This window comes from Pseudophryne corroboree, chromosome 2 (assembly GCF_028390025.1).
Source record: "Pseudophryne corroboree isolate aPseCor3 chromosome 2, aPseCor3.hap2, whole genome shotgun sequence".
NCBI classification, from domain to species: domain Eukaryota; kingdom Metazoa; phylum Chordata; class Amphibia; order Anura; family Myobatrachidae; genus Pseudophryne; species Pseudophryne corroboree.
In genome coordinates this window covers 995,246,015-995,265,032 of record NC_086445.1, presented here as the reverse complement: position 1 = coordinate 995,265,032, position 19,018 = coordinate 995,246,015, and the positions used below count along the sequence as shown (strand labels likewise).

The following is a 19,018-nucleotide window of genomic DNA, read 5'->3' as shown; positions in this document are numbered from 1 at the left end:
ATAGAATATTCCTAATGCTGCCATCATTCAATTATGTTTTATACTAGTCTGACTCTGCTTGTAGACTAGTGGGAGGAGCCCGGCACCCCACGTCCCCGCTCTCCCCGATGACGTAATGCGGGGCGTGTTCTTGTGCTACAGCACTCTACAATGCTTCCGGGATTCCCGGGCGCCGCTCTGGGCATGCGTGTCAGCCGTGCCGACCACGCGCCTGCGCACTGCAACGCCGGAGGCCACAGGAGGCAGGGCAATGCCCTGACGTCAACAGTCACGGGGCGCAGAGGATCCTGGTCTGGGGTTTAAATATCTAGGTCGGGCGCTCCACGTGGTCTGTGTGTCTCCGCTCAGTGTCAGAGGAGGAGCTGTCTACATTCCCAGGTAATGATCCCATTCCAACACCAATGCAGTTCTAATCCCCCCTGCAGCCCCCAGGCTCTGTACTCCGGGCTCGTTGCTCATGCTATGTCTATCATCTTCTACTTTTCATTACACTCTGTTGCAAAGCAAAACTGTGCACAATGTGTTGTTTGCATTTCCCAATAATAGGAAAGTATGTTATCAATGGTTCTGAGTGTGCCAGTGTGTTCCAGTCCTTACAGATGTAACTACCTGCACCCATCACCCATCATGCTGCTTCCCCCTTGTGACCTGCCTCATGCTCCTCATTAAAGTATTGTCCTATGTTGCAGAGATGGCTGACACTGTCCTAGTGATTGGCAGCGGAGCCAGAGAGCATGCGCTTGTCTGGAAACTGGCACAGTCTGCCCACGTCAAAGAGATCCTTGTTGCTCCGGGGAATGCTGGTACTTGTGGTGGTGGGAAGATCGCCAATACTGGTAAGTGTCACATTGCCATCAGTCTGGTGTTTACATGATTTCCAATGGTACAGTATGGTCTGATCAGTCGCTGACTGACTTCTGCAATGTGCAGGGAGTGCTGTGTGCGCTCAACCAATCAGGTGTCTGCTTTGATTTGTATAGACAGCGAAAGACCGTTTGCAGCTGCGATATGTGGTTTTCTGTTGTAGCATCACGTGGAATCTACTGCACTATAAATGTAATATCGCATAACACTGCTATTTAAGTTAAATGTACTTCCTTAGCTCTTTATTAATGACCTGAATATAATGAATGGAGTAAAAATAAACCTCATATGCTCTATCACTCCTGGTGTCCTGCTGTTGGTCTGCTAACTCCCCGTGTGTGTGTTGACGCTTCAGCTACTCCGTTGTGTTAGAGCCCCTCTGCCATATCTGTGTCGCTGCACAGATTATTTGTATGTTGACTTTGGAACAGATTAATGTGTACAGCAAAGATGCTAATACAGTCGCAAATGGAAAGTCGCAGTACATTCTACAAAAGAAATAAAGCCTTCGGGACTATGAGCGAGTCCAGCCTGCCCTCCTCCCACAGTGTACTAACTAGATTTCCAGGGTGCTGGAGAAAAGTTACAGATAACGAGATTAGCTGCCCTGTATCCTGTTGTGGACATGTGCGGATCACACATTCATTCAATCCTTCCTTAAAGTGTCCTGTGATCAGTGGTCCAGTTATTTATTTGTCAGCCACTAGGGGACACTGGCACATCTTCAAGACTGTGGTGGCTTACATGGAGCTGGCACTTTAAATCTAATAAGTGAAAAGGCTACACAGGTTTTGTGAGAACAAATCCTTTTTCAGCTTGGAAAGGGTGAGGGGCTGCTGATTGTGGGACTATAAGGATCAGAAGCACACACTACTCAGGGTTCACTCTGCAAGGGAGTAGCTTTGTGCTAGTGGTCCAATCTTTTGCCTTATGTGGTCTCCCGTACACAGATCACCTAAACCTCAGAGTAACATAATTAAGGGTTCCAACGTTTACATTTTTTTTTTTTTTTTAATTCACTTCAGTCAGTCTGAGCATCTCATAACTGTATGTCTTGTTTATTTACCTGTTTTTCTTTGTAACTTAACCCTGGAGATATTTTCTCAATAAATCCTAAATGTTTATCAGTTATCTCTGTGCTGTATGATTTCACGTGCTGGGGAGGCCCATGCTACATATGTATAATAACTGATTTTGTAAAGTGTCTGGTGATCGCAACAGTGCTATTCCAATACTCTTCGTGGTGGCAGCTTGAGTAAAACCCATGTCACTACTGCCCACCTGCATCAGGTTGGCGTATCTGAGCGCAGGCTAGAGTGTGGTGGTGTGACAGGTGGTAACCGTGGAGTAACCATTCTTTGGATATTCCGAGCATTGCTTTAGATGCATTGATTTGTAGATGTCTCAAACAGGGATATATATTCACATGATTAAGTAAAAATATATAAGATTGTAGAGTTTCAGTGCTGTACATATTTGTGTTAAATGTCTCATTTTGGGGGCACCATTGTTTTCCTTCTTTGTACTGCAGACTTCCTGTGTGTAATCCTATTGTAGGGTGCTGCAGCCAGCTTACTTAGGGTATGTACTCATGCTCCCTCAAAAGGGACACACATTACCCTTAAGAATGGAAATCTGCTTCAAAATGATCTGACCTTGGCACCCCCACACTTGCAGCAAAATTCAACCACATGCAACATGATGCCCCTACATGCAAATTGACTTCTAGTTGCCCTCAGGTCTCACATGCCACTAAGATCTCCTATACCCCTTGCATATTCTCGCATGCCTCAGAGCTTCTTTCTTTCCACACAATTCCCCGCTTGCCACTTGCACCTCCTCCACTTACTCACCTGACATGCCCCTCAGACCTCCCCGCATGCCACTTGGACTTTATCCACATAGTATTCCTCACAAAATTCCAGACAAAGGAAGCCCCAGCCCTATCAATATCCACAAATCGGGACTTGTGGGAGGTATTCGCCCCTAGCATATAAAGTCACTAGTGAACGCACTGCACTTACTCCTCCTCTGATGTGCTGCCACCATGTGACCTCCCTGTAATAGTGTACATAGGAGGTAACGTGCCGTGTGACCTCTGTGTAGCGTGCATAGGAGGTCACATGACATATAAGCCAGTGGCTCCTGTTCAGATGTTCTCTATCTTTATAAGAAAGCCGTTTTGTCTCGTCACTGGACATGCACCAAAGATGCATTGCGCAGAGAGGATTTATTTGGAAAGTGAGTGGCAAGTACTCGCTTTTTGGGGGCGGTAAAGGGTAAAGCCGCTAGAAAAATGCAGGTGTGTCGGGACCGTTTTCTGGAGGTTCCCTAGTCACTCATTGCAAATTTGTTTGCAGCTGGTGAGTCCCTGGTGTCATACATGAGACAGCATAGAGTCTTCATTCGAGCACCCTGCACCTACCACAACCCGTGCGGTTTCGCTTTCCTTCCTGGGGTCTTGCTCCCTGCTCTGGTGCTTCTAGCACACTCTGGTCTGTACCTCAGCGCGGCGTACAGACCACGGTGTGCTAGAAGCACCAGAGCAGATGGCGGCACCCCAGGCAGGGAAGAGGAGCTGTACGGTTTGTGACACATGCAGGGTGCTAGAGTGAACACAAGGCTTTTGATGGTGCACCAGATGTTTCCACTTCTGTACATTGAGCTGTGTATGTGAGACGCTGGCGATGGTCGCCTCGGTGCATAAGACCGGTGGCTGGGTCATTACCATATTTCCTTTTTCGTCCACTAGGGGGCACAGGGAGATATGCTGGGTACAGGCTGGTCAGGACTGAATCCGGGCACCTCTGAGTCAGACGCAGAGTGGGCTTGTCTTCTGTTAGGTCATCATTGGAACACATGCACACGGGCTGGAGGTTGTGTTACACTGTGCTTAATATTAACCAGCGTCCATGAAGCATCCATAATGTAACTTGCTGCCTTTCCCTTTGTAGATGTCCCAACCAGTGATCATCCCCGGCTCATCCAGTTTTGCAAGAGCAAGAACATTACACTTGTGGTGGTTGGTCCAGAAGCTCCTCTAGCTGCAGGTAATCATGCGTTCCTACTGACCTGCTTTTCCTTAGCAGCTGATAACCTACACAGCTTTACTGACTGGCACTTGCTGCCTCTCTGAGCGTACGTTGCATGACCCTTTATTCAGAACCATGAACACATTGTGTCTGAAGTGCATAGTGTATGTTCACTATTATAATCTAATCGTCGCCCTCTTCCAGGTCTTGTGGATGATTTGACAGCGGCTGGTGTGAGATGTTTTGGACCCTCTGCCAAAGCTGCCCAGCTGGAGGCCAGCAAAAGTTTTGCCAAAGACTTTATGGACCGCCATGGGATTCCGACAGCCAAGTGGAAATCTTTCACTGATCCAAAAGAAGCGTGCGACTTTATCACTAGGTGATCCATGCTACTCGTTGTTCAGTAAATGTCGCAGCATGGTGTATAAACAAAAAGAGGTAATATGGGACCCCTGGCGCACAATATTCATAGATGCTAATTAGTACTGATTGGTACTAAATGATTGAACCAACATGTGCAAGTTTCAAAGACACAAACTCAATATTTTATTAAAACAATACAATCCCAGATTGGGCATGATACACAATATATAAGATAAAAACAAAAGTGCAACTTGGGGGGAGGTAGATAGGAACCAGGTGACTTATTGAAAGTGCTTTATATCCTCCTTAAATGGAGACAATCTCTCACCATAGTCCGTGGCTGCGGTGGGCTAGCTTTAGAAGGTAGCTGGGGTCCTAGGATGAATGGCCCAGCACCACCGCAGTGTGCATATTGGCTTAAAGTCTCCTGTTCCAGGATGCACCCCTCACTGTTCCTCTTCCAAATAAGGAATCCTATCTACCTCACCCCAAGTTGCACTTTTGTTTTAATCTTATATATTGGGGTGAGGTAGATAGGATTCCTTATTTGGAAGAGGAACAGTGAGGGGTGCATCCTGGAACAGGAGACTTTAAGCCGATATGCACAGTGCGGTGGTGCTGGGCCATTCATCCTAGGACCCCAGCTACCTTCTAAAGCTAGCCCACCGCAGCCACGGACTATGGTGAGAGATTGTCTCCATTTAAGGAGGATATAAAGCACTTTCAAGAAGTCACCTGGTTCCTATCTACCTCCCCCCAAGTTGCACTTTTGTTTTTATCTTACATATTGTGTATCATGCCCAATCTGGGATTGTTTTTGTTTTAATAAAATATTGAGTTTTTGTGTCTTTGAAATTTGCACATGTTGGTTCAATCACTTAGTACCAATCGGTACTAATTAGCATCTACGAATATTGTGCGCCAGGGGTCCCATATTACCTCTTTTTGTTTGTGTCTTTGAAGATTAGTGTTTATCTTCTCCATATTGGACCCAGGCAGCACCATTTTCAGCACTGCACTCACCTGAAAATACTCCACTTGTTTGTCCATTTGAATTGTTTTAAACACGCAGCATGGTGTATAGTCTGCTGCAATAAAGGGCTGTAAGGGCAGCAGCAGAAACACTGCACATACTACTGCAGGGGGAAATAAACTTTCCATTTTAGCTGGATGTAATAATAAAGCAAAGCTGCTAATGGAATTTATGCCGGTAATGTAAAATCTCATGTAGAACGAGTGTTAAACGTTAAGTTGTATTGATGGCGTCCCTTTTAAAAGAATTGATGGCGGCTCTTGTGCAGACTGTTCAGCTGCTTATCTCTATCTGTCTCTAGCGCTGATTTCCCGGCTCTGGTGGTGAAGGCGAGCGGCCTGGCTGCTGGGAAAGGTGTGATTGTAGCCAGCAGCAAGGAGGAAGCCTGTAAGGCGGTTCGTGAGATCATGCAGGTGAGATTCTAGCCTCTTCCTAGTAGGTCTTCTGGATGTTCCGCAAAGTAACTGCGTGCACTGCCTAAGCCATGGCGCATAGGGTTCCCCTGCAAAAGCCCCAAGATGCTTAACTAGCCCTTTATAAGGAAATACGTTTCTGGAAACAGATTGTTATAGACTAATTCCTTTTGTCACACGAAGCGGTTTAAAAACCTGAATAGGTGACATGGGGGAGAGATTAAACCTGCGCCTGTTTGAAATACTATTTATAATGCCGGAACATATCCTGCAGCACTGTGTTATCAACACTATTAGGGTCTTCTGTGTGGGGGTCAGAAACCGTGTACTAATCTTATCAAATGTTTCCACTTACTAGGGAAGAGAATGAGGCTTTGGCCTTGGCAGTTCATGAAATGTTTTGATGCCTATGTATTTATACTGCGCAGTTAACAGGCTTGGATGGATGCGGCAGATTTAACGTTCTACTGTTACACAGAACTGACGCAACTCCTGCTTCTTACTACAGGAAAAGGCGTTTGGAGACGCTGGGGAGACGGTGGTAGTGGAAGAGCTACTGGAAGGGGAAGAAGTGTCTGTACGTATTATTATTTTCTGCCTGCTATAGAGACGGGTATGGTATGCAAGGTCGACCACTATTGGGCGACAGTAAGTAGGTCGACGTGAGTTGTGTTTTTTTTTTTTTTTTTTTGTTTTTTTTTTCCCGTTTTCGCCGTACAGTAACCGGGATCCCCAATTAGTGCACCGTGTCTTCGGGCACCTTGCTCCTCTGCCGCTGCGCTCGGCACAGGTTAGCGTTCCCAATTGTAGTCCACGTGGATCGTAAAGTATGAAAAAGTTCAAAAAACTTGAAAAACTCATGTTGACCTTTTGTCAAGTCGACCTAGAGACCGATGCCTATAGAACTTGTCTGATCAATACACTATGCGACATTTTATAAATAGAAGTACTGCAAGCCCTGTCTCCTTAGAAGTGACTGGAACCTATCTTGTGTTCTTGAAGCAACATAACCGGCCTTTTGGTCTCTAAAGCTGATCCAGAGCTTTCTCCCTGATTCCTGTCCGGCCTGTAGTCGGATCTCTAACACAATTAGTTATTTATATTGTGTGGATACTTATACCCCTGCCCATTTGATGTATAGATTACACTTAAAATATCTATTACTGTAAACCATGATGTTAAGAATAACAAGTCTGCGTTCACATAGACTTGTTAATGTAATATTTTATTGAATTATTTATGACCAGTTTATATTTTAAATACATACCTTTTTTTTAGCACAAGCGTGACCCCAAAATGGGTCTAACTTTATTGTTTCACTTACGTCCTAGAGGATGCTGGGGACTCCTTAAGGACCATGGGGTATAGACGGGCTCCGCAGGAGACATGGGCACTATATAGAACTTTTAGTATGGGTGTGCACTGGCTCCTCCCTCTATGCTCCTCCTCAAGATCTCAGTTAGATTTTGTGCCCAGAGGAGATGGGGTGCATTACAGGGAGCTCTCCTGAGTTTCTCTGAAAATAATTTTGTTAGGTTTTTTATTTTCAGGGAGCACTGCTGGCAACAGGCTCCCTGCATCGTGGGACTGAGGAGAGAGAAGCAGACCTACTTCAGTGATAGCCTCTGCTTCTTAGGCTACTGGACACCATTAGCTCCAGAGGGAGTCGGAACGCGGGTCCCCCCGCCGTTCGTCCCAGAGCCGTGCCGCCGTCCTTCTCGCAGAGCCGGAAGATAGAAGCCGGGTGAGGATGAGAAGAAAAGAAGACTTCAAGGCGGCAGAAGACGGCAGATCTTCACTGAGGTAACCGCTGCGCGCCATTGCTCCCACACATTACACACACTGAGGGCACTGCTGGGTGCAGGGCGCAGGGGGGGTGCCCTGGGCAGCAATAAACCTCTGACCTGGCTTTAAGGGGCATTAAGCTGCGGCGGCAGTAAATGTAGAGATCTCCCGCCATCTTTTGAATATTGAAGCGGGACCGAAGCCTGCTGCTGGAGGGGGCGGAGCTTGATCCCTCAGCACTAACCAGCGCCATTTTCTCCTTAGAACTCTGCAGAGAAGCTGGCTCCCCGGACACAGAGGGCTGGAAAGAGGGGGGGGGGGCACATTTATTGGCGCAGTGAGTGTATAACATTGAATATACATACACACATACACACACACATACATACACACATACACACATACACACACTGTCTGGGATTTATTCCAGTGTCGGTTGGCGCTGGGTGTGTTCTCTCCCTCTCCCTCCCTCCAAGGGCCTTGTTAGGAAATTGTCCCCTTATAGATATATCCCTGTGTGTGTGTGGGGTGTGTGTGTCGGCATGTCTGAAGCGGAAGGCTCATCTAAGGAGGAGGTGGAGCAGATGTGTGGTGTCTCCGTCGGCAACGCAGACACATGATTGGATGGACATGTGGCATATGTTAAATGCAAGTGTAGCCTCTTTACATAAAAGACTGGACAAAGCATGTAGTGCAGTTGCAGCGTGGACAGATACCTTGTCAGCTGACCTTGATACCCTAGACAGGGATACCATTTTATTGACCTTAGCCCACATTAAAGACGCAGTATTATATATGAGGGACGCTCAGAGACGTTGGGCTGCTGGGTTCCAATGCCATGGCTATTTCTGCGAGACGAGCTCTATGGACCCGCCAATGGATGGGTGATGCAGACTCAAAGAAGAATATGGAGGTTTTACCTTACAAGGGTGAAGTGTTGTTTGGGAAGGGCTCGTGGACCTGGTTTCCACAGCTACCGCGGGTAAGTCTACCTTTTTACCTTTTGTTCCCCAACAGCAAAAGAAAACTCCACAGTTTCAGATGCAGTCCTTTCGGTTGCATAAGTCCAGAAGAGGTCGGGGCTCCTCCTTCCTTGCCAGACGTAAGGGTAGAGGAAAGAGAACGCCTGCTTCGGCTAGTTCCCAGGAGCAGAAGTCCTCCCCGGCTTCTACAAAATCCACCGCATGACGCTGGGGCTCCCCTACGGGAATCCGCGCCAGTGGGGGCACGCCTTCGACTTTTCAGCCAGATCTAGGTTCTTTCAGACGTGGATCCTTGGGCGATAGAAATGGTTTCCCAAGGCTACAAGCTGGAATTCGAAGAAGTGCCCCCTCGCCGATTTTTCAAGTCTGCTTTGCCAGCTTCACCCCCAGAGAGGGAAGTGGTGTTAGCTGCACTTCAAAAGCTGTGTCAACAGCAAGTGGTTGTCAAGGTTCCCCTGGTCCAACAGGGAAAAGGGTACTATTCAACCCTGTTCGTGGTCCCGAAGACAGATGGTTCGGTCAGACCCATTTTAAATCTCAAATCCCTAAACCTGTACTTGAAAAAGTTCAAATTCAAGATGGAATCGCTCAGAGCTGTGATATCCAGCCTGGAAGGGAGGGATTTTATGGTGTCACTAGACATAAAGGATGCATACCTTCATGTCCCCATATATCCCCCTCATCAGGAGTACCTGAGATTCGCTGTACAGGACTGTCATTACCAGTTTCAGACGTTGCCGTTTGGGCTTTCCACGGCCCAGAGGATTTTCACCAAGGTCATGGCGGAAATGAGAGTGCTCCTGCGCAAGCAGGGAGTCACAATTATCCCATACTTGGACGATCTCCTGATAAAGGTGAGTTCGAGAGATCAATTGCTGAAGAGCATGTCGCTCTCCCTGAGGGTGCTGCAACAGCACGGTTGGATTCTCAATCTGCCAAAGTCACAATTGGTTCCGACGAATCTGCTATCATTCCTAGGCATGATTCTGGACACTGAACAAAAGAGGGTTTTTCTTCTGTTGGAAAAAAGCCCAGGATCTCCAAAACATGGTCAGAGACCTGCTAAAACCAAGAAGAGTGTCTGTTCATCAATGCACTCGAGTTCTGGGAAAAATGGTGGCGGCCTACGAGGCCATCCCCTTCGGCAGGTTTCATGCGAGGACTTTTCAGTGGGATTTTCTGGACAAGTGGTCTGGATCCCATCTACAAATACAACAGAAAATAACGCTGTCCCCCAGGGCCAGGGTGTCTCTCCTGTGATGGCTGCAGAGTGCTCACCTTCTAGAGGGTCGCAGGTTTGGCATTCAGGACTGGGTTCTGGTGACCACGGACGTGAGCCTCCGGGGGTGGGGAGCAGTCACACAAGGAAGAAATTTTCAGGGACTATGGTCAAGCCAGGAGGCTTGTCGACACATAAACATACTGGAATTGAGGGCCATATACAACTGCCTACGACAAGCGGAGAATCTTCTTCGCGACCTACCGGTTCTGATTCAATCAGACAACGTTACAGCCGTGGCTCATGTAAACCGCCAAGGCGGGACAAGAAGCAGAGTGGCGATGGCGGAAGCCACCAGGATTCTTCGCTGGGCGGAAAATCACGTAAGCGCTCTGTCAGCTGTCTTCATTCCGGGAGTAGACAACTGGGAAGCGGACTTCCTCAGCAGACACGATCTCCATCCAGGAGAGTGGGGACTTCATCAAGAAGTTTTTGCAGAGATAACAAACCTTTGGGGAATTCCTCAAATAGACATGATGGCGTCACGCCTCAACAAGAAGCTTCGGAGGTATTGTGCCAGGTCTCGGGACCCTCAGGCAGTAGCGATGGACGCCCTGGTGACACCTTGGGTGTTTCGGTCGGTCTGTGTTCCCTCCCCTTCCTCTCATCTCAAAAATATTGAGCATCGTAAGACAAACAGGAGTACGGACTGTACTCATTGTTCCAGATTGGCCTCGAAGGGCCTGGTACTCGGATCTTCAGAATCTGCTCACAGAAGATCCGTGGCCTCTTCCTCTCAGGGAGGACCTGCTACAACAGGGGCCTTGCGTGTTCCACGACTTACCGCGGTTGCGTTTGACGGCATGGCGGTTGAACACCGAATCCTAGCTGGGAAATGTATTCCAGAGGAAGTCATCCCTACTCTGATAAAGGCTAGGAAGGAGGTGACGGCGAAGCATTATCACTGTATCTGGAGGAAGTATGTATCTTGGTGTGAAGCCAAGAATGCTCCTACGGAAGATTTCCATCTGGGACGATTTCTCCACTTTCTACAGACAGGAGTGGATATGGGCCTGAAGTTAGGCTCCTTTTTAAGGTACAGATTTCGTCCCTCTCTATATTCTTCCAGAAGGAATTGGCTTCTCTCCCAGAAGTCCAGACGTTTGTGAAGGGAGTGCTGCACATCCAGCCTCCTTTTGTGGCACCTTAACGTGGTGTTAAGTTTCCTAAAATCTCACTGGTTCGAGCCTCTTCAAAAGGTTGAACTCAAATTTCTCACGTGGAAGGTGGTCATGTTATTGGCCTTGGCATCTGCAAGGCGGGTGTCCGAATTGGCGGCCTTGTCTCACAAGAGCCCCTATTTGATTTTCCATGTGGATAGTGCAGAGTTGAGGACTCATCCTCAATTTTACCTAAGGTGGTTTCTTCGTTTCATATGAACCAACCTATTGTGGTGCCTGTGGCTTCGGGGGACTTGGAGGGCTCCAAGTCCCTGGATGTAGTCAGGGCCTTAAAAATTTATGTGGCCAAGACTGCTAAGATTAGGAAAACAGAGGCTCTGTTTGTCCTGTATGCAGCCAACAAGATTGGCGCTCCTGCTTCTAAGCAGACTATTGCTCGCGGGATCTGTAACACGATTCAGCAGGCTCATTCTACGGCTGGATTGCCGTTACCAAAATCGGTAAAGGCCCATTCCACTAGGAAGGTGGGCTCTTCTTGGGCGGCTGCCCGAGGCGTCTCGACATTACAGCTTTGCCGGGCAGCTACTTGGTCGGGTTCAAACACTTTTGCAAAGTTCTACAAGTTTGATATCCTGGCTGATGAGGACCTTGAGTTTGCTCAGTCGGTGCTGCAGAGTCATCCGCACTCTCCCGCCCGGTTGGGAGCTTTGGTATAAACCCCATGGTCCTTACGGAGTCCGACAACAAGAAACAGAAAAAAATCTGCACTCTCAAAATGCCATACAGAAATATCTAGACAAAAACCCCAATTGTAATATCTGGAAAAGTCCTATAATCTGTTGTCGGGGGTGCCACCTAAGACAACCTTGAGTAACACTTTATAAACAAAAAGAAAAATGGGGTTGTACTGCTAGGTGCACAAAAACTGAGATAAAATTTAACTTTTATTAATACAATGTATTAAAAGACCGATATTTCGGACAGTGTGCGAAAAATAGGGTTAAAATTGAATAAAGAATCCAACAGTGTGCTCTAAGATATAGAAGTGATAAGAATTAAAAATGTGTCTGCTTCTTTGATTACACTGACTCTCTGCTGGGGTATTTATACTTATATATTTAATATACTTGACATATATTTTGTACCCCTGATAGAGAAAAAGATGAAATTATAATATTAAAGGGTACCTATCCTTTAATGACCCACTGTAATTTAAATAGACTGTGTTATGTCGGGCAGAAATACCTCAGTATTTTCACCTACTACCACTTGTCACATTTATCTGTGGCTGCGGACACAACTATCCTATGTGTCAATGTATGTGGATATGGCCCTAGTCATTCCACGGGGACAGACCGTCTCAAACTGTTGTTCAAACTGATAGGGACAGCGATGCTATTAATAGTGAAGAACACTGGGAAGATGTCCGTGTCTGTATATGTTCATTACACGTCTAACCAGTAAGTTCCAAATATGAGTTGTCCTATCATATCAGTGTGATTGATCTAAACCTGGGGTGCGTCTGATGAATGTTATGGAGCACAATGAACTATTACATACATACATACATACAGACCAATAGGCCCGTGTGAATTAAAGCTGTGTATGCCTGAACCCTATATATTGTTGTGACAAATCATATATTAGCTGTGAGATACCCAGTGCCTAGTGGATATATATCCTCTATACTGATTCACGTAAATGTGGATATTTTTTATATAAGGGCCATAATGGTAATCAGTATGAATGATCTGCACATGGGACACATCTAATAGATACTCTAGGGCGAACTAGGCTGCCACACATGTAGACCGCTGCCGCTATCAGGATTTACGTGCTGATCCGCTGTGATCTAATAGGCAGGATATTTCCTTAATCCTGGTACTCTACTATTGTGACAAATCACAAGTAGACTGGAAGATACCCTGTGCCTTATGGATATGTATCTCCTTTATACTGAATCACATAGGTATTGCCCTATTGGTTGGAATGATGGTAATCAGTACGGGTGGTCTACACATGAAACACGTATGATAAGTGTTGTTGGATAGATTAAACTGCTACACAAACATAGGTTGCTGAGTCTGCATCGGTTAGAAGCTATTAATGCAGAATACCCTATGTGCTGGTGTGACAAATCACTAAAGTATGTAATGTCGCTGCAGAGATTTATAAGTTAATCAGCAGTGGTCTGATTGACCGGATGTTTTCTTATTTCTGTCACTCTAAATTACACCTATGTTATGCTTCTACTGATGTGTTGAGATCTATTCCTGATGTGAGTGGCAGCGCTATGGCAGCATCAATACTGATCTAATTGGCTGCTGTTGCCAAACATGCTAGGTAAAGTTTGTCAATTGTCATATAATAACATTGTATGCAGTAGAGGGAGGTTTGGACAGATTAATGTTATTATGGATATCTCGACTGCAACAGCTTTTGATCAGCATTTGTCCGATCCACGGATGTTCCCGTGTTCGCTGTGCAAGTCTCCGATAACCAATTAAATGCAGATGTCCAAGTAATGTTCTTATGGGTGTCTCAGCTGTGTCAGCTTGGGATCGGCATTTGTCCGACCCACGGCTATTCCCGTGTTCACTGTGCAGTGTTCTAATACCCCAATAGATGGTACAGATTTAGGCAGTAGTGATATAATAGATGTCACGGAGCCCCAGTATACAAATAGATGGTATAGATGTGAGCGGTAGTAATATGATAAGTGTCACGGAGCCCCGGTACACAAATAGCAGTCAGTGCAAGAGCATCGGAGCAGACCACGATGCCGATGCGCGCATTTCGCAACTAGCTTTTTCAGGGCTTAACCCGAATGCTAATACTGACAGGGAATTTATCCCATCATTGGGCCAATCACCCTTTTGACCTGCGGTCATGTGACCGCCTCAGCTGGATTGATTTCGTGTTCAGTAATTACCCTGTCCTGGGTAAGGTTTTGCTGCAGATCGGTAATGCTGATTGCTCGTAGTGGCATCTCAGCTGTTTCTATGGCAACCTACTTAACCCTCTCCTTTTTGTAATGCCAGAGGGTGGTTTAAACCATGTTTAGGCAACATCGTTATATATAGATACCTCTCACGATTGTTTGTCAATAATTAAAGTGGATGTATAGTGATATTACTTATATCGTGTTGGTCAATATCATGCCTTTAATCTGTATCCCTTATTAAAATTTATTAACCCTGCCTAACTCCTCATTCTAATTACACAGACGAGGTCAGGTTCATTTTGTAGCAATTACACTTTTAATTACTCTGTTAAATTACAAGTTTGTCCATAGTATGTGTGAATATAATTACTGTGTGAGTTGGTAAATGTCTCCATCCCGTACCATATTGCGTACATAGATAGAAGTTATGAACATATATTATTGTTTTGATGTTAATCATAGAACGTGTGATCAATGTTTACTGTATAGTGATGGTGTTTAATGTGCTAAAGTGCAGTGTGAAAAAAAGGAAAATTAGTGAGTGATCCGTGTGAATTATGGTAGTGTTCATATGTAAGATTACATTTAAGAAAAAATTATTTTAAATAAGTGATCAGTGTTAATTACTGGTTAAGATCCGCTGCTAAGTGCTAAAATCAGTGCCAACAAAAAACTACAAAACTCAATAAATGGTGTATAGTGCATTAAAAACTAAACAAAAGTGATAATGTGTGAATATATAATAGAGAATAATGATCATGACAGGAATATATTTGAGAAAAATAAATAAAATTACATATAAGTAATGTGAGACCTGCCTTCAACATATTGTAATAACAAAATGGGGTGTCAAAATGCATCCCATTAGTATTGATGCTGTTTAAAAAAACAAAAACAAAAAAACAGAGAGACAGTGAAATGAACAATGGAGGTTGATGTATTATTGTTTCTACTAGATTAATGCCGCAAGATGACATAACTGATTGTACTGCATAGCTATAGTGCTCATTAGAGATCTTTCGAGCATGTATGTATTCATTGTTGGCCTGCTTATAATATTGACAACTAATTTATGACATGTTAATTTTCAAAGCTGTATTATTACTTTCTTATTTTTAAAGCGGAGGACAATGAAAATATGTCAATTTGTGCTGGATGGATATGCTATCTATAACCACACATACCTTGAAGTGTATGGTTATTACATTATTACTGGTGTAATCCAATGAGGGCTTATCATAATTAAAATATAATAACCTGATTGATTCAATGTAAGGCAAAGAATGTTTTGACCCATATTCATAGGGGTACTAATATACAAAATCCCATATTTGCCATGGTATGAAGGCCATGAGAGAAAAAAAGGGAAGAGAAAGAGGGGGAAGAAGAAGCAAAATTAATTTGCTTCAAATTCATGTTTTCCGTGTATTTCATAGGAAAGAGCTATAACTGTTAGTCTCATTGAGACCACAGGGATGTAAAGTATTCATAAGAAATATCATCTTGGTCTCAGTTTTCAAAAGTTCTGAATCCAAATCCCCACCGCGTATCCCCAACTTGATGTGCTTCATCCCAAAGGCTCTGAGTCCACTGAGATCACAATCGTGAAATTGTTGGAAATGCCTCGCCACAGGTGATATAATTCTGAAATTGCTACGGTCCCTATCTACATTACGTATATTGCCCACATGTTCTAACAATCTGACTTTCAAGGGTCTGATGGTTTTCCCAATGTAGGCTTTTTTACGGGGGCACTCCAAATGGTAAATAGTGCCAACCGTTGTGCAGGTGATGAGACTTGGTATAATCCATTTTTTATTAAATTTATCTCTGTAATGTTTTACAGGGACCATATATTTACAAGCCTTACAACGGCCACAACACATAGAACCGTGCGTAGTGGTTTTTAGATCTATTCTTGACATGTGGCTGTGGACTAACTTGTCCCGTACATTAGATGATCTCCGCCAGCTACACTTGACTTTAGCTGGAAGAATTTTATTGAGATCACTATCTGTTTTCAGCACATGCCAGTGTTTTTGTAAGGTGGAATCTATGTTCCGCCACTGGGCATTGAAAGTGCCAATGAATCGAATGGGTTCTTCAATTTGGGACCGTAGTTTAGGTTTCAGAAGGGATTCCCTAGGATACTGTTCAGTCTTCCTAATAGCTTGTTTTATGGTCCTCCCACTGTAGCCCCTGTCTTTGAATCTTCTGCTTTGCTCTAATTTCCTGTTCTCATAGGTTTCATCCTCAGAGCAATTTCTCTTAATACGCAGGAGTTCACCCTTTGGGATGGCACGAATGGTGGGAGGGAAGTGAGAACTTTGGGCATGCAGGATACTGTTTGTGGCAGTTGTTTTCCTAAAGTTGTCTGTAGAGAGGATACCTTCATCTATTTTTATAGTTAGGTCGAGGAAATTGATCTGTTCCTGACTTATTTCGCATGTCAGTTTGAGATTCAAGTCATTGGTATTCAGCACTGAAATAAAGTGTTTTAAATCTCGACACTGACCCTCCCATAGGAAGAAGATGTCGTCTATGTATCTACAATACAAAAGGATGTTTTCCGTGTATTTGTCCATCGACTCATGAAATGCAACTTCCCTCTCCCACCACCCCAGGTAGAGGTTAGCATATGTGGGGGCACACGCGGTCCCCATTGCTGTTCCTCTTACCTGGAGGTAGTGGGATTCATTACAGACAAAATAATTCCTGGTTAGGACAAATTGCAATAGGCTGATAATAAAGTTGTTGAATTCACAATGTGCTTCCATGTCCAAGAAGAATTTAGATGCATGGATGCCCTGTCCATGGTGTATACTGGTGTAAAGGCTTTCCACGTCACATGACACCAGCCATACACCTGGATTAACTCGCAAATTGGTTAATTTTGTTCAGGACATCCATAGTGTCTCTTAAATAAGATGGAAGGGTTATGACATGTTTCCTGAGAAACTGGTCTACAAAGACACTGGCTTTCTCGGTCAGACTACCCTTTCCGGACACGATAGGCCTACCTAAGGGTTTCCTCTCATTTTTGTGGACCTTGGGGAGGAGATATAGTGTGGGCGTTTTGGGATTGTTAACTTGGAGAAATTCAAAATCTTTCTTTAGAATCGTGCCACTCCCAAGTGCATCTGAGAGCAATTTATTATATTCCCTCAGAAATTGTTGTGTGGGGCTGAAGATTAATTTTTTATAGCAATTGGTATCATTAAGTTGTTTTTCCAACTCTTCAATGTACAGATCCCTTGGCCACAACACTACATTCCCCCCCTTGTCAGATGGTTTAATTATGACATCCTGCCACTCCGCCAGTTCCTGCAATGCTGCTCTCTACTCTTTAGTGATGTGATCTGGGTAATGTCTGTGCTGATACAGGAGATCCAGATCTCTTGATACCAACTTTTGGAAGACCTGTACCTGTGGGCATATCGTGCTATCAGGGAAGAAGGTAGATTTTTTTCTTTATTTTGTCCTTACGGAGTCCCCAGCATCCTCTAGGACAGGGGTGTCAAACACAAGGCCCGCGGGCCAAATCCGGCCCGCCAGACCTCGTCTGATGGCCCGCGGACTCGCATTTCAAACATGGGTGGGTCCGTGGGACGCGCTTCGCTGCAGCCAATCCCTAGCCTGCCAGATTGATTGATGGCTCTGTAGCCCGGCTGCAAACTTTAAAAATAGGAGGTGGAGCCTTGCCAGTGCGGACTTGATGGCGCAGCTCTCCTCGATTTGGTGAGTTGTGCTTCGGACAGTGGATAACCTGCGGCTGGAGGAGGGTGTTGGGGTCTGAGAGCTGCCAGTGTTCCGCAGCCGGGGATCGGGGCTGGGTACTCCGTGATCCCGCGGCCAGCTCCGGGTGGTGATGCTGCTTTAGCTCTGAGCTGTTACAATCAGCGGTGACAGGGGGGCTGACTGTTCCCGCGGTGGGGGCTGGTTCAGGTCCCCGAGCTTCCGGCATTACAATGAGTCTCACTGACTCATTTAATGCCGCCACCAACGCTGCGCCTGTCTGCCCACCACCAGTGCCCCGGAGCCCTGTGCATTAAGACAGTCACTGCACAGTCAGTGACTCGGGTCCCGACTCCCGGCCGGAGGGGGAGAAGGAGATGCTCTGCTTTCAGCTCCTCCACCATAGACTCAAATGCTGCATGTGCCCGACTTGTTTAACTATTCCAAGTCCCTCTCTCTATTGCTGTTCACATGGACACCTGGCTGTTACACCCCGGTCCTGATTGTCACCAGCGCCAAAAGTTCATGGGAGGGATGCATAGAGTCACTGGCAGCCATCTCCATGCACAGTGACAGCCCCTGATTGTAAGCACTACTGATGCCAGGCAGGAAAATGCAATACTATTGTTGTACAAGTGGAAAGTGCTGCTCCTCCTCTCTCTCGCTCCTCTGCCCCCCCTCTCTCCATGTATCCCCCTCTATGCATCTCCTTCCTCTGTCTCCCCCCACTCTGTCTCTCTCCTCCTTTCTCGCTCTGTCTGTCTCCCCCCTTTCTCTCTCTGTCTCTCCCCCCTCTCTATCCCTATCTCCTCACTATCCATTTCCCCTCTGTCTCCCCCTCTCTCTGCTCCTCTCTCCGTCTCTCCCCCCTCTGCGTCTCCCCCCTCGCGCTCTCTCTCTGCGTCTCCCCCTTTCAGAGCTAGTTATTACTTACATTATTACAAAAAACAGTAATAATTGAATGCAGTGACATTAATTTATGATAATAAAGAGTGGACACATAGACCTACAGATACAACCGGCCCTTTGATGGGGACCAAACTGCTGATGCGGCCCCCGATGAATTTGAGTTTGACACCCCTGCTCTAGGACGTAAGTGAAAATAAGATTTTAAACCTACCGGTAAATCTTTTTCGCCTAGTCCGTAGAGGATGCTGGGCGCCCATCCCAGTGCGGACTACCTCTGCAAGACTTGTATATAGTTGTTGCTTACATAAGGGTTATGTTACAGTTGGAATCTGTCTTTGACTGATACTGTTTTGTTCATACTGTTAACTGGTTGCGTATTTCCAGGTTATATGGTGTGGGTTCTGTGATTTACAAAATCCTTTCCTCGTATTGTCCATCTCCTCTGGGCACAGTTTCTCTAACTTAGGTCTGGAGGAGGGGCATAGAGGGAGGAGCCAGTGTACACCCATACTAAAAGTTCTTTATAGTGCCCATGTCTCCTGCGGAGCCCGTCTATA

General features: G+C 45.6%; 1 protein-coding gene across 1 annotated transcript in view; it reads left to right on the top strand.

Moving 5' to 3' along the window:
* Positions 1-254: 254 nt before the first annotated feature.
* GART (phosphoribosylglycinamide formyltransferase, phosphoribosylglycinamide synthetase, phosphoribosylaminoimidazole synthetase) overlaps positions 255-19,018 on the top strand; it is a 52,862-nt gene continuing 34,098 nt past the window's right edge. The window contains exons 1-6 of the mRNA XM_063956478.1: positions 255-378; positions 690-836; positions 3,819-3,914; positions 4,101-4,275; positions 5,594-5,705; positions 6,214-6,282. Coding sequence (XP_063812548.1) covers positions 692-836; positions 3,819-3,914; positions 4,101-4,275; positions 5,594-5,705; positions 6,214-6,282 — 597 coding nt within the window. The 5' untranslated portion in view covers positions 255-378; positions 690-691. The remainder of the gene's footprint in view (positions 379-689; positions 837-3,818; positions 3,915-4,100; positions 4,276-5,593; positions 5,706-6,213; positions 6,283-19,018) is intronic.